General features: G+C 44.4%; 1 protein-coding gene across 1 annotated transcript in view; it reads left to right on the top strand.

Annotated features, from left to right (window-relative positions):
* The window catches only part of LOC140364317 (cadherin-6-like), an 87,942-nt gene that overhangs the window by 25,092 nt on the left and 42,356 nt on the right, over positions 1–20,494 (top strand). The window contains exons 2-3 of the mRNA XM_072450414.1: positions 2,100–2,394; positions 11,353–11,472. Coding sequence (XP_072306515.1) covers positions 2,100–2,394; positions 11,353–11,472 — 415 coding nt within the window. The remainder of the gene's footprint in view (positions 1–2,099; positions 2,395–11,352; positions 11,473–20,494) is intronic.

The following is a 20,494-nucleotide window of genomic DNA, read 5'->3' as shown; positions in this document are numbered from 1 at the left end:
CAGGACTAAACCAGGACTAAACCAGGTCTAAACCAGGTCTAAACCAGGACTAAACCAGGACTAAACCAGGACTAAACCAGGTGTAAACCAGGTCTAAACCAGGACTAAACCAGGTCTAAACCAGGACTAAACCAGGACTAAACCAGGACTAAACCAGGACTAAACCAGGTCTAAACCAGGTCTAAACCAGGACTAAACCAGGTCTAAACCAGGTCTAAACCAGGACTAAACCAGGACTAAACCAGGACTAAACCAGGACTAAAGCAGGACTAAAGCAGGACTAAAGCAGGTCTAAACCAGGACTAAACCAGGACTAAACCAGGACTAAACCAGGACTAAACCAGGACTAAACCAGGACTAAAGCAGGACTAAAGCAGGACTAAAGCAGGTCTAAACCAGGACTAAACCAGGACTAAACCAGGACTAAAGCAGGACTAAAGCAGGACTAAAGCAGAACTAAAACAAAGATGAGAGACGTGACTTTGAAGTCGCGTCACGTCTGGTTGAGGCTGAAACGCTCTGAACTCCATTTGCTTTGCACTTTCCACTGATCTTCTGTCAGTTCAAATAGATCAGGATTTCAAGCCTTTCTGTTTGTTTTATGCAAATGAGGAGGGCGCGGCTTTGTCTAAAAGTGAATTTGAGTAAATAATATTAAAAGTGAAATGAGTCAATTCAAAGCGACAGAACTGATAAAGTTGAAACAATGTGTTGAAAATGACTTGTACATTTAACCTTTTCAGTGTTTGGATTCAAAACAGCATAAGTTACACGCTGCCACTCGGAATAAGTCTTTTTAGTGTTTATTTGGTTGTATTTTTAGGCCATTTTTAGCCCACTTTCATTTACCAGCATAACTACAACAGGTCGGCAACGATCAATCGACTAATCATGAGGAACTATTGAGACAGTCGCACTAAAAGGTCAAAAAATAATCAACAATTTTAGTTTTTCATCAATAAAACACGTTCTTTATGAATGAAGTCGCCATATTTGGTTCAAAATGTTGTTCAAAAGTCTCAATGAGCAAAACGAACACTAAAATAACCATGAGATGCAGCTCTAACTACATTTAATAACTTTGATTTAGTTATAAAAAAAAATCTTGTCTTCTTTAATGTGAGACTGGTCAGTTTTCTCTCTCGACACGACTCAATTCAAGATTTTTTGCGCCCACATAAAGGCCTTAAAGTGGCTCCTACAGACACCAAACTGTACAATATTGGACTGAACAATATTCTGACAGATCGCACTGAAGGATGTGTTGACGTCTAATTCCAAGTCTGATTTTTTTACAGTTTAAAATCTAAAAAATGAGGCGAAATCTGAATTTTCACACACATTTTCAGTCAGATATTGTTTACTCAAAAACTAAATGAGAAATCTGAAATCCTCTGTCATTGTCTGCTTTTGTCATAAAGCAGACACTAAATGTTCTTTTATTCCCATATATTTTTCCATAATGTGAAAGTGAAAGAGTCAAAGGAAACACGTCAAAAATCCTGATAATATCAGGATTTTTGACGCGTTTCCTTTGACTCTTTCACCGTCTTATTGCTGCTGTTGCTTTTGATATTTTTACATCTTGCACTTTTTTCAGTATTTGCAAAAGTAAATTGCTAATATTAATGCTAACGCTAATTAGCGTTAGCTAACGCGTCTCTGTTGCTAGGTGATGGAGGTACAGGGAGGAGGGGGTGCAGCCGGGTCACCGAGGCTCTCTCTCCCTTTCTCCCTGCTCAGGTCTGCGTTCAGCACGATCTTGCAATTTGTCAGGACAAACAACTATTTGAGTCGCAAACTACACAATCATCAACGGTGAATTACTGAGCGTCGTTGGTGACGCAAAACGCAGCCGAAAACATGGACGTGCGGGAAGGCGAGAGCCATGACATTTTGGCAGTTTTTACACATAAATTGCAGTATTTTTATATGAAAACATGACATGATGAAAAACGTTTATGTGAGTAAACGACAACAGAACTTTCACATTTATATCTTTATATTTAAGATTTTTTCCTATTCCCCTGCAGCGCCTCGCCTCAAGTCTTTACATGTTCAAAAACACATTGAACTCACTTTCTTTCCCTCTTCCTCAGCTGCACTCGGACGGCGACCGCGGCGACGGCAGCGTGCGCTACGTGCTGACGGGAGAGGGCGCCGGGACGCTGTTCAGAATCGACGAGAAGTCCGGCGACATCCACGCCACCAAACGCCTGGACCGCGAGGAGAAGGCCTACTACATCCTGCACGCCAAGGCCGTCAACCGCTTCACCAACATCGCCCTGGAGGGCCAGTCCGAGTTCATCATCAAGATCCACGACATCAACGACAACGAGCCGCGCTTCACCAAGAACCCGTACTACGCCCGAGTGCCCGAGATGAGCGAGATCGGTGAGCGGCGTTCACGACACCACGTTCTACGCGGTTCTCTTAAAGGACACGTATTACGCACTGACTTCTCCTTTAACCCTGTTCTCGCTCTCTTCCTCGTCACAAACTCATTCACACAAAGTCCTCTCCCCTCCGAGCCTCACACTCCGTTCTGAATCTCCTCGATCTGTGATGTCATATTCTACCTGTGATGCGGCTCTGAGAATCTTCTGCTGTTTTTAACTCCATGAATCTGAGCATTTCTCCCGTTTAATCACGATCAGTACAACTGCGTAGCTTCATTAACAAGGCAGAAACAAGCCAGTGTTTCTTTTTCTCTCTCTCACATATGTAAGTTCCCTCTGCTGCCAGTAGATGGAGCGCTAAGCTTTGATCCTCGTGTGGGAAAAGCCAGAGACATGGAACTCCTTTGTTTTTTTATTGAAGGTTCTTTTAGTTCTAAAACATGAGATGTTTAAATGCTGTATAACAATAGAAATAATGCATAATATTTGTCCTTTAAGTAAAAGTACAGATACAGGAAGTAAAACGTAATTTAAAAAAGTCATTCGTCAATTGCATAAGCCTGACACCAGAAAGTGAAGAAAGCTTGTGCCAGATTTGGTCCGGTTCTAGTACTGGTTTTGTCCTGGTTTAGTCCTGGTTTTATCCGGTTCTAGTCCTGGTTTAGAACTGGTTTAGTCCTGGTTTAGACCTGGTTTAGTCCTGGTTTAGACCTGGTTTAGTCCTGGTTTTGTCCTGGTTTAGTCCTGGTTTTATCCGGTTCTAGTCCTGGTTTAGAACTGGTTTAGTCCTGGTTCTAGTCCTGGTTTGGTCTGGTTCTAGTCCTGGTTTTGTCCTGGTTTTGTCCCGTTTAGTCCTGGTTTAGTCCTGGTTTAGTCCAGCTTCACCATCAGAACCGGAGCAGAGCGTTTCCATGTTTAACTTCAGAGTCAAAGTCAGTTTTTCCTTTTTATAAACGTCGACTCTTCCTTTTCATCATCGTCTCCATCATCGTCCCCATCATCGTCTCCATCATCGTCTCCATCATCGTCTCCACCATCGTATCCACCATCGTCTCCATCATCGTCTCCATCATCGTCTCCATCATCGTCTCCACCATCGTATCCACCATCGTCTCCATCACCGTCTCCACCATCGTCTCCACCATCGTCTCCATCATCGTCCCCATCATCGTCTCCACCATCGTCTCCACCATCGTCTCCATCACCGTCTCCACCATCGTCTCCACCATCGTCTCCACCATCGTCTCCATCACCGTCTCCACCATCGTCTCCATCATCGTCTCCATCATTGTCTCCATCATCGTCTCCATCATCGTCTCCATCATCGTCTCCATCATCGTCTCCATCATCGTCTCCGCCATCCTCTCCACCATCGTCTCCATCATCGTTTCCATCACCGTCTTCATTATCGTCTCCATCATCGTCTCCATCATCGTCTCCACCATCGTCCCCATCATCGTCTCCATCATCGTCTCCACCATCCTCTCCATCACCGTCTCCACCATCGTCCCCATCATCGTCTCCATCATCGTCTCCATCATCGTCTCCACCATCGTCCCCATCATCGTCTCCATCATCGTCTCCATCATCGTCTCCATCATCGTCTCCATCATCGTATCCTTCATTGTCTCCATCATCTTCTCCACCATCGTCTCCATCATCGTCTCCATCATTGTCTCCATCATCGTCTCCATCATTGTCTCCATCATCTTCTCCACCATCGTCTCCATCATCGTCTCCATCATCGTCTCCATCATCGTCTCCATCATTGTCTCCATCATCGTCCCCATCATCGTCTCCATCATCGTCTCCATCATCGTCTCCATCATCGTCTCCATCATTATCTCCATCATCGTACCCATCATCGTCCCCATCATCGTCTCCATCATCGTCTCCATCATCGTCTCCATCATTGTCTCCACCATCGTCTCCATCATCGTCTCCATCATCTTCTCCACCATCGTCTCCATCATCGTCTCCATCATCGTCTCCACCGCTGAAGTCCCACAGCCACGCCTTTATTTACATTTAAACACGTGGGACATTCAGTGGTTTTCAGAAGACTCACGGAACATAAACTGCTCCACGTCGTTTCTAAAGCTTCGTCCAAAAGAGCCGCTGCTGTGTTTATGATAATGACACTGATCCCAGCATGAGAAACAAGGTCATGAATCTGAGGTAATCCTCCCAAACCAGACCAGGCCGGACCAGGCCGCTGTGGGAGGGGCTTTAGGTCGCTTTAGCCAGGTTTAAACACATGTCTGTGGGGGAGGGGGGGAGGGGGGAGGAGAGAGAGGGAGGGAGGAGAGAGAGGGACGGGGGAGGGAGGGGGGAGGAGAGAGGGAGGAGAGAGGGAGGAGAGAGAGGGAGGAGGGAGGGAGGAGAGAGAGGGAGGAGAGAGAGGGAGGAGAGAGGGAGGAGAAGGAGGGAGGAGAGAGAGGGAGGAGAGGGGAGGAGAGAGGGAGGAGAGGGAGAGATGGAGGAGAGAGGGAGGAGGGAGGGAGGAGAGAGAGAGAGAGGGAGGAGAGAGATAGGGAGAGAGGGAGGAGAGAGAGGGAGAGAGGGAGGAGATAGGAGAGAGAGGGGAGGGAGGGAGGGAGGGAGGGAGGGAGGAGAGAGGGAGGGAGGGAGGAGAGAGAGGGAGAGAGGGAGGAGATAGGAGAGAGAGAGGGGAGGGAGGAGAGAGGGAGGAGAGATGGAGAGAGGGAAGAGGGAGGAAGAGATTTTTGGAGAGAAAGAGGAGAGAGGGATGAAGGAAAAAGGAGGAGGAAAGCGTAGAATGGGAGGGATTTCAGAGAGAGGGGGGGAGGGGTTTAGAGGGGGAGGGAGGGATGGATTGCGGATTATAAACGATAAACTGGACATAATTGCTCAAATGAAGGTGCAGAGGATTAAGCCCATTCAAATCCTCTCTCACAGTTCATCATCGTCATAACAACCACGGTAACAACGCTACATCTGATTACACGTGTTCTGTAATCTTTCAAACGCTTCAGAGGCGCCGCGCTCCATCATCGTCTCCGGCGGCGATTGCGGTCGTTACGGTGGCGAGATGGACGGTGGCGAGATGGACGGTGGCGAGATCGACCCCGTGAAAAGCAGTTGTCGTAGTTTTAGTCGAGCGGCGGTTCGGGAAGAAAGTCCGACGGGGACAAGTGGAAAACGACAGGAAGCGGAGCCATCACGCTGTGATGTCATCAAAAAGCGCAGAGACGATTTGCATGAAACTCGCACTTTTTTATGACCGTTTCAACAAGCATTTAATAACACAATAAAAAGTGTTTGTACCTTTCATGTCACACTCAAATGTTTCAGCTCGTCAAACTAATTTAACTTTTTAAAAAGACAACCCCTTATTATGAAAGGAAAACCAAATCCAAACCTGTGTGAAAAAAGTATTAGTGGTAAAACATAACTTAACTTAATGTAACGCTTCATTTGATGCCACTTATTTTCTAATTGTATTCCTTTTCTCCCTCGTCCTGCTTGTTGTTAATATTTTTGTTAATATTACTATTTTTATCTTTTTTGTTTCTAAAGAATAATAATAATATATATATATATATACATTATTTTATTTTATTTATTTTATTTTATTCATTTTTTACTTGACGGTGGTTTATCACACCTGAGTTCAGTTCCCCAGGTCTGATCACCATCTCTAGCCACGCCCAGGTCTGATCACCATCTCTAGCCACGCCCAGGTCTGATCACCATCTCTAGCCACGCCCAGGTCTGATCACCATCTCTAGCCACGCCCAGGTCTGATCACCATCTCTAGCCACGCCCAGGTCTGATCACCATCTCTAGCCACGCCCAGGTCTGATCACCATCTCTAGCCACGCCCAGATCACAGCACCTGTTCTCAGTCCCATAACTAGGACCTGACAAAGTGAAACGATCCTCAAAAGCTCGACATCGTGCTGAGCTCCAAAGAAATTCAAAAACAAATGAGAAAAAATGTAGATCTTTCAGTCTGGAAAAGGTTATGAAGCCTTTAGTGAAGCTTCAGGCTCCAGGGAACCACAACGAGAGACAGAACATGGAACTGTGAACCATCATGATTAAAGGGTCTATGACAGGTTTTTACCATTTTCTAATTCTGACTTTATTTGTTGTGTTTATACCTGTTGTAAATAATAGTTTTACACCAATCGAGCTGGTATTTGTGGAGAAAATGACAGGAAGTGACATCACAGCAGGGACACTCATTCCAGACAAAGTTTATGCAGAATTTATAAACAAAAAACAGCTTTTTTGACACTATAAAAAATAATTCAACAAAATAAATCCATGCATACATTTTTATTTGTCAAATAAAAATTGGCCCTGTGTGTACCATTTCCTAAAAGATAATATAAACCTAAAAAAATACTTTTCTGTGAATACAATTTCTATAATTCTCTGCGTAATTCTTCTGGATCTTAGTTCAATGAGTCGTTTGACCTGTAGGGGGCGCTTTAATGGCCACGTCAAACCAGGAAGTGACGTCACCAAAATGGCCAAATTGGAGGAAAACAGGCCAAATGTTTGGTAAAATGTTAAAAACAATCATGTTTAAGTCTAATGTGACTTTAAGTTGAATTTTACGTTGGAAACCTTGAACGATCGACTTGTTTAACTGACATTTCCGTGTCGTAACATTTAATATCTGGTGTTTGCAGTTGTAGAAGCTGAAGAAGGCTTAACAAATAAGAAACAAAAAACACATTTGAGGATTAATTTGCAGCAGATCTCCAAACCCAGTGATTATCTTCAGAAACGTACGGCAAAGCAAGAGACGTTTGTCAAGAGACGTTTGTGTTGAGCGAGAAAGGAACTGAAGCTGAAATGTTGGACAAACGGCCAAGTAGTGAGGAGAGAGTGAGAACGGAGAGTGGGAGAGTGAGAGATGGGAGAATGAGTGACGGAGGGGGGGAAATGGAGAGACAAATGTACTTATCTGAGGGCAGGAGGGCGCCGTGGCAACCGCTGACCTGCGACGTAAACAGGTCGGAGCGGCGGCACTGCTGTGGACTGTTTTCAGCGACTCGTTTAAGAGTGATGGGTTTATTATGAGAGGAAGAAGAGAGAGGAAGAGAGAGGAAGAGATGAACTGAACAAAGAGGAAGAGAGGGGAAGAGAGGGGATGAGAGAGGAAGGGAGAGGAAGAGAGGGGAAGAGAGGAAGATGGAGGAAGATGGAGGAAGAGAAAGGAAGAGAGAGGAAGAGAGAGGAAGAAAGAGGACGATAGGGGAAGAGAGAGGAAGAGAGGGGAAGAGAGGGGATGAGAGGGGAAGAGAGGGAAAGAGAGAGGAAGAGAGAGGAAGAGAGGGGAAGAGAGAGGACGATAGGGGAAGAGAGAGGAAGAGAGGGGAAGAGAGGGGAAGAGAGAGGAAGAGAGAGGAAGAGAGGGGAAGAGAGAGGACGATAGGGGAAGAGAGGGGAAGAGAGGGGAAGAGAGAGGAAGAGAGAGGAAGAGAGGGGAAGAGAGGGGAAGAGAGGGGAAGAGAGGGGAAGAGAGGGGAAGAGAGAGGAAGAGAGAGGAAGAGAGGGGAAGAGAGGGGAAGAGAGGGGAAGAGAGGGGAAGAGAGAGGATGATAGGGGAAGAGAGAGGAAGAGAGAGGAAGAGAGGGGAAGAGAGGGGAAGAGAGGGGAAGAGAGGGGAAGAGAGGGGAAGAGAGAGGAAGAGAGAGGAAGAAAGAGGACGATAGGGGAAGAGAGAGGAAGAGAGAGGAAGAGAGAGGAAGAGAGGGGATGAGAGGGGAAGAGAGAGGAAGAGAGGGGAAGAGAGGGGAAGAGAGGAAGAGAGGGGAAGAGAGAGGAAGAGAGGGGAAGAGAGGGGATGAGAGGGGAAGAGAGGGGAAGAGAGGGGAAGAGAGAGGAAGAGAGGGGATGAGAGGGGAAGAGAGGGGAAGAGAGAGGAAGAGAGAGGAAGAGAGAGGAAGAAAGAGGACGATAGGGGAAGAGAGAGGAAGAGAGGGGATGAGAGGGGAAGAGAGGGGAAGAGAGAGGAAGAAAGAGGAAGAAAGAGGAAGAAAGAGGAAGAAAGGGGAAGAGAGGGGAAGAGAGAGGAAGAGAGAGGAAGAGAGAGGAAGAAAGAGGAAGAGAGGAACTGAACAGAGAGGAAGAGAGGGAAAGAGAGAGGAAGGGACAGGAAGAGAGAGGAAGAGCGGGGAAGAGAGGATGAGCGGGGAAGAGATGAACTGAACAAAGAGGAAGAGGGAAAGAGAGAGAGGGAGAGAGGAACAGAGAGGAAGAGAGAGGAAGAGGGAGGTTTTTGTCATGATTTAAGATGAGAAAAACTGTCTCGTGAAGGGGAAAATTGTCGCGCCGCAACAGTTTTAAATACGAGAACGGCAGAAGCGGGAAAACGATGACTGTTTCATCACAGAAGGCACTAGAGTTCTGGTTTACAATCAGCGGTTCATCTTCATCCGAAAGACAAAAATCACACGTTTGACGACGGAAAGAAACCCGCAGAGCTGCAGCTAACGATTATGTTCGGTTTTAGTACTTGATTAGTCCAACCATTAATCTTACAATTAATAGATTATTTGTTTAGAACACGAATGGCCAGTGAATACGCAATTTTGACTGAACTTAATCCATGGGAGGACGTCCTGGTGGAGAACATTACAGACGAAAGGGCGTTTTCATCAAGATTTACACATTTCTCTGTCATTTTTGTGTGATTTTTGCTCCGTCTGAGTTGTATAGCCCTTTGTCTTCGCTCGTGGCTCGTTTTGGCGTCAGCGTATTGACCAGTTCACGATAATTAAAGCCATTTCTATAACTAATTAACTTGTTGCAGACCTACAAACCACTTAAATGCTAATGAGGATTTACATTACTGCATGAAATTAATCTAGGTACAAGAGCAATTTCTGCTCTTGGTGTTTCGAAACTGTAAAAAACACGACGTCCTTTTGAAACGTTTCCTAGCGTCGCCGGCTAATTACCCGCGCGTCGTCAGAGAACAGTCGATAAAAACACGGCAGCTCCGTCAAAAGCACGGAAAGTACGAGTATTATTAGCTGCCGTCGACTGTGATGATTGCGTTTCCCGAGAGTTATCGTCAGAAATGTACAAATATTGCCGTATGTGAAGAATAAACATGCAAATCAAGTTAGCACGTTACGCCGGGGCCGCTCAAGACTTCTCGCAGTTGACATCAAATTAGCGACGGTTTCATCCCATTGTTTTGCGCGTCTATATTTAAACCGCGTTGCCATTAAATATTTCTACTCAATTAAGTTCCTCCAAAGTGTAATGAGGCAACGCTCGGCCCCGCGAGGCGCCATTCGGGAGCTCGCGCGGGCTAACATCTGCTAGCCGCGTTCAGAAATAGAATCCCAGCGAAAACCGATAGCGTTTGTGGTTTTTTTGTTGGCCGCGTGACGTTTTGCCTGCTCAGACGCTAAAAGGATCGTGATCGCGGGGGTTTCAAGCGAGCGAGGCTGGCGCGGTGCCGCTAGTACGCTAACAGAGATATACTTAGAAAAATACATTAGCTCGCATCGATTAGCCACAGAATCAATGCGGAATGAGAGTGTAAGCAGCCGGGGATCTGGGCTCGGGTGATGGGCGGGGGGCGGGAGCAGACGGGAGGCGTTCGGAGAAGGCTTCGTTTGGTTCGTTTGACGAGAAGCGACGGCAGTGCGGGAAAAACGGCGGGAAAAATGTCAATCACAGGTTCATTAATGCAAAGTGTGTGTCAAGGACTGGACTGACCTAATCTATGTCTTTATTTGTTTAGTCTTTATTTTTGGAATTTCAAGAAACGGGACAAGACCAGACGGAACACAAGAGATCAAAATAAATAAAATGAAAAAGAAAGAATAAGTCCAAAGCAAATGAAGGAACATAAAGTCAGCTCAAAGTCGGTCAAATTCAGTCCAAATGTGATTTTTTAAAATTTAACATTTTTCTGTTTGTTTAATGTTGTGTCCTTGATCGTCGGCGCATTTTGTGATGGTCTTTTTCCTGCAGCGACAGAAGGATGTTCCAAAGATATCTCTCTGGCATCTTAAAAATGTTTTTTGTTTTTTTAATATAAAATACCCTTTGGGCATAATTTGAAAAAAAAAAAATACTTTCAATTTAGTGTTTTGCGGACACTGGACAAAGCCTTTTATGTAAAAATGTTTTTTTTTATTGAATTTTTGATGCTGTTTATTCTGTCTTTTTCTTTGTTTTTCTATTTTTTTTATTAATAAATGCATAAAATGGAATAAATACAATAAAGAAAATAAAGAAAATAATACTAAATGTAAAATAAGTGTATTTTTTTCCAATATAAATCTAGTGAAAACGTGGAATACAATAGAATACTCCGCCTTGAAATCCAGAGGGAAGTATTTTTTACACGAGAAAATTGCGACGTTTCGGGGATGTTTATTGTTTTAAATTAAATAAACGTATTTATTTCTCAAACTTGTGAACGTGTAACTTATGTCAAAGTGTAGATGCATGAGCAAAATACTTAAGTAAAAGTAATGCGCTACTTTTTATGACTCCAGAAGTATTTCACACAGATCTTGAGACATTTTTATCTATATTAGTGTTTGTTCAAAACTGGGACTTGAACTCAAAATGTTTCAGAATAAATGAAAACAAAACAGACTGAAAAGTAAAAAGTACAGCTCTCAAATGTTGTGAAGTAAAAGTACCGTATTTTCTGGACTATACGTCGCACCAGCCAAAAAATACATAATAGAGAAGAAAAAAACATATAAGTTGCACTGGAGTATAAGTATATAAGTATAAATATAAGTAGAAGTCGCATCCCGGCCAAAACTATGAAAAAAGGTGCGCCTGATAGTTCAGAAAATACGGTAACAACTGTAAAATGTATTTAAGTAAAGTACAGATATATACATTGTACTTTTACGCTTGTCCTTTGGTCCTTTCCTTGTGCCTGAACGCCTCTGACCCGTGCTCTCTTGCGCCCCCTTGTGTCCTCTCGTTGCAGGGACGTCGGTGATCCAGGTGACGGCCACGGACGCCGACGACGCCACCTACGGGAACAGCGCCCGTGTGGTCTACAGCATCCTGGAGGGGCAGCCGTACTTCTCTGTGGACGCCGACACAGGTCAGAGACCGAACCGCAAACCGGGCCGTGTGTGGGCGCGTTAGAAGGGATGTCACGATTATAATTCCTAAATGTTCTTCTCGTTTTCTGTTTCCAAACTTTCTGATTGATTTCACACAAACGGCGAGATGAAAAAGCATTTTACATTTAGATTCACTTTTTTGAGGAAAAACTGAGCAGGAAAGACTAAATTTTGCTTTAAAATTGTCACAAAATTAAAAAAAAGACGTAATTTAGTTCGGAAATTGTCACTTTTCCGTCAACTGAATTTTAAATAAAACACTTTCTTTCTTCTAAAAATGTCACAATCATAATTTGTTTAGTCTTTACGATTAAATTGTGACCTAAATAATCCCGATAGTCTTTTAATTCAATCATCTTGACATCCCTAATCACAACTTTATTGAAATAGTTCTGTCGGCCGAAGCTCGGCTGAAGTCGCAGTGCCCTCAACAGGCCGCTGAGCAGTACTGCAGGAAGCTTGGGTCTTCTTCTCCTGCAGCTGCACAGTCTGTGGGCATGTTCAGAGGCCCGTTCATGCTCCGCCCTCTCAAATGAGCTTTTAGAAGCAGAGCAGCTTGTGTTAGAGCTCTGCACATGTGCTCTGAGGATTATCTCGGTGATTGATTAGTTCCAATTAACTTGTTTCAGCCAGAGCGTAATTAACCTTCTGAATATCACTAATTAATCACAGAAACCTCAACCCATAAATGTGCATGTGTGTTTTTACTGTCTGAGCTGCAAAGTGTTTTATATCTGTGTTTTTTTATGGTTTTCTTTTGTATTTTGAGTTTTGTTGACAACTTAAGACGCTGCAGTTGAATAGGAAAAAATCTTAAATTTTAAGGTATCAACGTGAAACTTCTGCTGTCGTTTCCTCACATAAATGTAAGAAAAAAATGTATTACACGTTTTTCACCATGTCACGTTTTCATGTAGAACGAAGGCATTTTATGTGTAAAAACGGCCAAAATGTTTTGTATTCAGGTTATTTTCTGATAGTTTCAGGTTATTATGTGATAGTTTCAGGTTATCATTTGACATTTTCAGGTTATTATGTGATAGTTTCAGGTTATCATTTGACAGTTTCAGGTTATTATGTGATAGTTTCAGGTTGTTTTGTGATAGTTTCAGTTTATTTTGTGATAGTTTCAGGTTATTATGTGATAGTTTCAGGTTATCATTTGACAGTTTCAGGTTATTATGTGATAGTTTCAGGTTATCATTTGACAGTTTCAGGTTATTATGTGATAGTTTCAGGTTATCATTTGACAGTTTTGGGTTATTATGTGATAGTTTCAGGTTGTTTTGTGATAGTTTCAGTTTATTTTGTGATAGTTTCAGGTTATTATGTGATAGTTTCAGGTTATCATTTGACAGTTTCAGGTTATTATGTGATAGTTTCAGGTTATCATTTGACAGTTTCAGGTTATTATGTGATAGTTTCAGGTTATCATTTGACAGTTTCGGGTTATTATGTGATAGTTTCAGGTTATTATGTGATAGTTTCAGGTTATCATTTGACAGTTTTGGGTTATTATGTGATAGTTTCAGGTTGTTTTGTGATAGTTTCAGTTTATTTTGTGATAGTTTCAGGTTATTATTTGATGGTTTCAGGTTATTTTCTAACGGTTTCAGGTTATTTTGTGGGACATTTAAATCTGAAAAATGGACGGAGCCATTTTCAAATACAAAGTCTTGGTCAATTTGGCACTTTAGTTGTAGTTTTTATAAATTCAAGGTATTTTGTATATTGTTACTGAACTTTTTAGTAAATTATGAAAAAAAAAGTTAATCTGAAAAAAAATTCTAATTTTTCAAAACATTTTAGGCTTTAAACTATGATAAATCAGGTTTTGAATTAGATATGAACAAATCCTTCTGCACGTTCTGTCTAAATCACGCTGAGTTCAAGAGTGTAAAGTTTGGTGTGTGTAAGAGCCACTTTAAGGCCTGATTTTTACGTCTCTGTGGGAGAAAAATGCCCATATAAATCTGTACGAAGCATGAAAGCCTTGATTATTAGATGGAACAGAGTTTATTTTTATTCTATTTTAGAGATTGAAAGGTCTGGCTTTATGAAACCTTCGTTAAGAGAAACACTTCCAGTTTATTCCTGCAGCGTTTGAAGACCTTTACGACACCTCTCCGGATATTTATTTACAACTTCATAAAAGAGTAATATGAAAAGAGCTTTTCACCGTGGTTTTTAAGACAAACACGGGACTCCACTTTTCACCCGCAGAAAATGGCACTTTGGCGACGACTTTTGGCGCCACGGAAACGGAGGTGGCGGGAGTGGGTTTTTACGACTTGAAAATTTGATTTGGGAATGAACGGCGCGTCCGACGAGAGCGCGGCGTTCGGCACTTTGCACCGAGTGGGGAAAACGGGAAGAAACGTGTCATTATTTTTTTGGCTTCCGTGGAACAAAATGTGCGGCAGAGGCGGAGCTACATTTACTCTGAGCGTTTGAACACGATTGGACGACTCGGGATTCGTTTTCAGACACTTTTCCTCCATTTGAGTCATATATTGTAGAGTGTCAAAGTAAAAGTGTAGGTTCCTCTTTCCTGTTTGTGTTGACAGTGTTAAAGGACAAACATTCTGCATTATTTGTGCTGTTATTGCTCTGTAAATGATGCTAAAGTCTGTAAAAAGTGCAGTATTTCTGCCTCAGCTCGTCATCGACTGCAGCAGCGCGAATGAGCCATGAAAAGAACAGATTATAATGTGAAATACGTGTCCTTTAAGCAACAAACACGCCGTTGTCATGGACACAATTTGAAGGGAAAAAGGCATGTTTATTTATAAAGCACCATTTGTACAAAATAATACAGAAAAATGCATTAAAATCACAAAACAAACAGGTAAAAAAGCAAATAAGCATTATAAAATGGGCACCAGCAGGAGGCCGGTCCATGTTTTGTCCTGACTCTGGCACCAGCAGGAGGCCGGTCCATGTTTAGTCCTGACTCTGGCACCAGCAGGAGGCCGGTCCATGTTTAGTCCTGACTCTGGCACCAGCAGGAGGCCGGTCCATGTTTAGTCCTGACTCTGGCACCAGCAGGAGGCCGGTCCATGTTTAGTCCTGACTCTGGCACCAGCAGGAGGCCGGTCCATGTTTAGTCCTGACTCTGGCACCAGCAGGAGGCCGGTCCATGTTTAGTCCTGACTCTGGCACCAGCAGGAGGCCGGTCCATGTTTAGTCCTGACTCTGGCACCAGCAGGAGGCCATTCGCCATCCGTCCTCGTGCAAAGTCGCCCGCAAAGTCTAAAAATATCCTTATTATAGAGAAGTGGATGTGACTCACGCACCCGTCGCCGTGGACGCCGTTACATAAGAAAAGCCGTGTGTTTGCTCCGTGCATAATGAATGTTCGGACCCCCGCGGCTCCTGGCGGTAAAAATACTCCTGCAGCTGCGAGTGTCGGGGCCCGAAAGCCGTTCAAACGTGTTTATGAGCAGCAGAGGTGGAACACAACCAACAGGAAGTGCACTTTTTATCAGCAGCAGAGGTGGAACGCAACCAACAGGAAGTGCACTTTTTATCAGCAGCAGAGGTGGAACGCAACCAACAGGAAGTGCACTTTTTATCAGCAGCAGAGGTGGAACGCAACCAACAGGAAGTGCACTTTTCATCAACAGCAGAGGTGGAACGCAACCAACAGGAAGTGCACTTTTCATCAGCAGCAGAGGTGGAACGCAACCCACAGGAAGTGCACTTTTTATCAGCAGCAGAGGTGGAACGTAACCAACAGGAAGTGGACTTTTAATCAGCAGCGGAGGTGGAACGTAACAAACAGGAAGTGCACTTTTCATCAGCAGCAGAGGTGGAACGCAACAAACAGGAAGTGGACTTTTAATCAGCAGCAGAGGTGGAACGCAACCAACAGGAAGTGCACTTTTCATCAGCAGCAGAGGTAGAACGTAACAAACAGGAAGTGCACTTTTCATCAGCAGCAGAGGTGGAACGTAACCAACAGGAAGTAGACTTTTAATCAGCAGCAGAGGTGGAACGCAACCAACAGGAAGTGGACTTTTCATCAGCAGCAGAGGTGGAACGTAACCAACAGGAAGTGCACTTTTCATCAGCAGCAGAGGTGGAACGCAACCAACAGGAAGTGCACTTTTCATCAGCAGCAGAGGTGGAACGCAACCAACAGGAAGTGGACTTTTAATCAGCAGCAGAGGTGGAACGCAACCAACAGGAAGTGGACTTTTCATCAGCAGCAGAGGTGGAACGCAACCAACAGGAAGTGCACTTTTCATCAGCAGCAGAGGTGGAACACAACCAACAGGAAGTGCACTTTTCATCAGCAGCAGAGGTGGAACGTAACCAACAGGAAGTGCACTTTTCATCAGCAACAGAGGTGGAACGCAACCAACAGGAAGTGCACTTTTCATCAGCAGCAGAGGTGGAACGTAACCAACAGGAAGTGGACTTTTAATCAGCAGCAGAGGTAGAACGCAACCAACAGGAAGTGGACTTTTCATCAGCAGCAGAGGTGGAACGTAACCAACAGGAAGTGCACTTTTCATCAGCAGCAGAGGTGGAACGCAACCAACAGGAAGTGCACTTTTCATCAGCAGCAGAGGTGGAACGCAACCAACAGGAAGTGGACTTTTAATCAGCAGCAGAGGTGGAACGCAACCAACAGGAAGTGGACTTTTCATCAGCAGCAGAGGTGGAACGCAACCAACAGGAAGTGCACTTTTCATCAGCAGCAGAGGTGGAACGTAACAAACAGGAAGTGCACTTTTTATCAGCAGCAGAGGTGGAACGTAACAAACAGGAAGTGCACTTTTCATCAGCAGCAGAGGTGGAACGCAACCAACAGGAAGTGGACTTTTAATCAGCAGCAGAGGTGGAACGCAACCAACAGGAAGTGGACTTTTCATCAGCAGCAGAGGTGGAACGCAACCAACAGGAAGTGCACTTTTCATCAGCAGCAGAGGTGGAACGCAACCAACAGGAAGTGCACTTTTCATCAGCAGCAGAGGTGGAACGCAACCAACAGGAAGTGCACTTTTTATCAGCAGCAGAGGTGGAACGTAACCAACAGGAAGTGGACTTTTAATCAGCAGCGGAGGTGGAACGTAACAAACAGGAAGTGCACTTTTCATAAGCAGCAGAGGTGGAACGCAACAAACAGGAAGTGGACTTTTAATCAGCAGCAGAGGTGGAACGCAACCAACAGGAAGTGCACTTTTCATCAGCAGCAGAGGTAGAACGTAACAAACAGGAAGTGCACTTTTCATCAGCAGCAGAGGTGGAACGTAACCAACAGGAAGTGCACTTTTCATCAGCAGCAGAGGTGGAACGTAACCAACAGGAAGTAGACTTTTAATCAGCAGCAGAGGTGGAACGCAACCAACAGGAAGTGGACTTTTCATCAGCAGCAGAGGTGGAACGTAACCAACAGGAAGTGCACTTTTCATCAGCAGCAGAGGTGGAACGCAACCAACAGGAAGTGCACTTTTCATCAGCAGCAGAGGTGGAACGCAACCAACAGGAAGTGGACTTTTAATCAGCAGCAGAGGTGGAACGCAACCAACAGGAAGTGGACTTTTCATCAGCAGCAGAGGTGGAACGCAACCAACAGGAAGTGCACTTTTCATCAGCAGCAGAGGTGGAACACAACCAACAGGAAGTGCACTTTTCTTCAGCAGCAGAGGTGGAACGTAACCAACAGGAAGTGCACTTTTCATCAGCAACAGAGGTGGAACGCAACCAACAGGAAGTGCACTTTTCATCAGCAGCAGAGGTGGAACGTAACCAACAGGAAGTGGACTTTTAATCAGCAGCAGAGGTAGAACGCAACCAACAGGAAGTGGACTTTTCATCAGCAGCAGAGGTGGAACGTAACCAACAGGAAGTGCACTTTTCATCAGCAGCAGAGGTGGAACGCAACCAACAGGAAGTGCACTTTTCATCAGCAGCAGAGGTGGAACGTAACAAACAGGAAGTGCACTTTTCATCAGCAGCAGAGGTGGAACGTAACAAACAGGAAGTGCACTTTTAATCAGCAGTGGAGGTGGAACGCAACAAACAGGAAGTGGACTTTTCATCAGCAGCAGAGGTGGAACGTAACAAACAGGAAGTGCACTTTTTATCAGCAGCAGAGGTGGAACGTAACCAACAGGAAGTGGACTTTTAATCAGCAGCGGAGGTGGAACGTAACAAACAGGAAGTGCACTTTTCATCAGCAGCAGAGGTGGAACGCAACAAACAGGAAGTGCACTTTTCATCAGCAGCAGAGGTGGAACGCAACCAACAGGAAGTGGACTTTTCATCAGCAGCAGAGGTGGAACGCAACCAACAGGAAGTGGACTTTTAATCAGCAGCAGAGGTGGAACGTAACCAACAGGAAGTGGACTTTTCATCAGCAGCAGAGGTGGAACACAACCAACAGGAAGTACACTTTTCATCAGCAGCAGAGGTGGAACGCAACCAACAGGAAGTGCACTTTTCATCAGCAGCAGAGGTGGAACGTAACCAACAGGAAGTGCACTTTTCATCAGCAGCAGAGGTGGAACGCAACCAACAGGAAGTGCACTTTTCATCAGCAGCAGAGGTGGAACGTAACAAACAGGAAGTGCACTTTTTATCAGCAGCAGAGGTGGAACGTAACAAACAGGAAGTGCACTTTTTATCAGCAGCAGAGGTGGAACGTAACAAACAGGAAGTGCACTTTTCATCAGCAGCGGAGGTGGAACGTAACAAACAGGAAGTGGACTTTTAATCAGCTGCGGAGGTGGAACGTAACCAACAGGAAGTGGACTTTTCATCAGCAGCAGAGGTGGAACGTAACCAACAGGAAGTGCACTTTTCATCAGCAGCAGAGGTGGAACGTAACCAACAGGAAGTGGACTTTTCATCAGCAGCAGAGGTGGAACGTAACCAACAGGAAGTGCACTTTTCATCAGCAGCAGAGGTGGAACTCAACCAACAGGAAGTGCACTTTTTATCAGCGTCCGTGGCACTTTCCCGCCGCCGTCGCGTGTGGCGTTTAAAGTCAAGACCGGTGGAGGTGCATCTAAATCGTGTCTGTGCTTTGAATTTGAAGGCTCGTAAAAGAGAAGAAACGAGCGGCGAGGCAGGTGGAGCAGGCAGAGCACGACGGGAACGACACGGGAGAAATATAATCACAAAAAGATCGGTAAATAAAGAGCACTGACAGATTCCTCCACTTTCCAGGCTGAACGTGCGAATCAGAGCGAAGCACGAGCCGCGAGGAGGAAATGTATACTGCAGTAGAACATGAACGCAACATTCTGAGAATAGACCTGTTTAGACCTGGTTTAGTCCTGGTTTACACCTGGTTTAGTCCTGGTTTAGACCTGGTTTAGACCTGGTTTAGACCTGGTTTAGTCCTGGTTTAGACCTGGTTTAGTCCTGGTTTAGACCTGGTTTAGACCTGGTTTAGACCTGGTTTAGTCCTGGTTTAGTCCTGGTTTAGACCTGGTTTAGTCCTGGTTTAGACCTGGTTTAGACCTGGTTTAGTCCTGGTTTAGACCTGGTTTAGATGGATTCATATTTCAGCATCACTTTTAGTCAGATTTGTCTGCTTTTATGCGTCTTGTGCAGGTGAAAGTCTCTGTTTTAAAGACTTCCTCCTGATCCATAATGAGATGTTTGACTCACACACACACACGTGTCTGGTTGCCATGGCGAGGCTCCTGTAAACACGGCTCCTCCTCCTGGAGCAGAGCGGTCCAGGCCCGGCCCACACACATCTGGATTAACCACATTAGCAGCTTTAATCCGCCGCTAATCTCACCGCGTTTTCTGTCTTTTCCCTTTGTTTGAGTGAAACGGAGCCAGAGCCCAGACCGTGATTACAGCGAGACGTTTCACCGCCCCATCCCACATGTGCAGCCATTTTGAGCCACGTTATCATCTCCTACGGCTCTTTTTATGACACAATTGTGCTTTGAATCATGGACACTTTCAAATGCAGATTCTTCAAAATGTCAAAATGATGTGAACCAAATGACATTTTTAAGGGTTTTACGTCTCTTTAAACAAAAAGAAAGCCATTTCCAGGGTCTAAATGTTCAAGAAATACAATTTTCTAGCCTAAAAATTGGATTTGAGCTTCACAATAAGTGCAATTTGTGTGTTGTATGTAATAAATCTGGAGGTAAAATGGAAAAAAACAATTGTGGTGTCGACATTTTTGTGATTATTTTGCCAATAAAACAAAGTATAAATCAGGATTGTGCCTTCATCAGAAAGCAAAGTGTCCGTCACAAACTCCTATTAAACAAAGAAATGTGTTTGAAGCTCTGATGTCGCTCACGTGTGTTTGAGAGCTTGATAATTCATACTGTGTTTTCTGGAGTATAAGTCGCACCAGCCAAAAAATGCATAATAGAGAAGAAAAAAACATATATAAGTCGCACTGGAGTATAAGTCGCATTGTTGGGGAAATGTATTTGATCAAATCCAAGAGCATGAACAGACATTTCCTCTGGAAATGCAGTTTAAAATAATAACAGATGAGAGAACATGGTGAATAGGTGTACGTATGCTAACGCTAACACCTTCAGCTACATGACGTATGCTAACGCTAACACCTTCAGCTACATGACGTATGCTAACGCTAAAACCTTCAGCTACATGACGTATGCTAACGCTAACACCTTCAGCTACATGGCGTATGCTAACGCTAACACCTTCAGTTACATGACGTATGCTAACGCTAACACCTTCAGCTACATGACGTATGCTAACGCTAACACCTTCAGCTACATGACGTATGCTAACGCTAACACCTTCAGCTACATGACGTGTGCTAACGCTAAAACCTTCAGCTGCATGACGTATGCTAACGCTAACACCTTCAGCTACATGACGTATGCTAACGCTAACACCTTCAGCTACATGACGTATGCTAACGCTAACACCTTCAGCTACATGACGTATGCTAACGCTAGCACCTTCAGCTACATGACGTATGCTAACGCTTACACCTTCAGCTACATGACGTATGCTAACGCTAACACCTTCAGCTAC

The sequence above is a fragment of the Eucyclogobius newberryi genome, unplaced genomic scaffold (genome assembly GCF_026437365.1).
Source record: "Eucyclogobius newberryi isolate DKJ021-1_F unplaced genomic scaffold, fEucNew1.0.hap1 SCAF_18, whole genome shotgun sequence".
NCBI classification, from domain to species: Eukaryota; Metazoa; Chordata; class Actinopteri; order Gobiiformes; family Gobiidae; genus Eucyclogobius; species Eucyclogobius newberryi.
The sequence above is the reverse complement of the archived record's forward strand: the minus strand, read 5'-3'. Positions and strand labels throughout refer to the sequence as shown.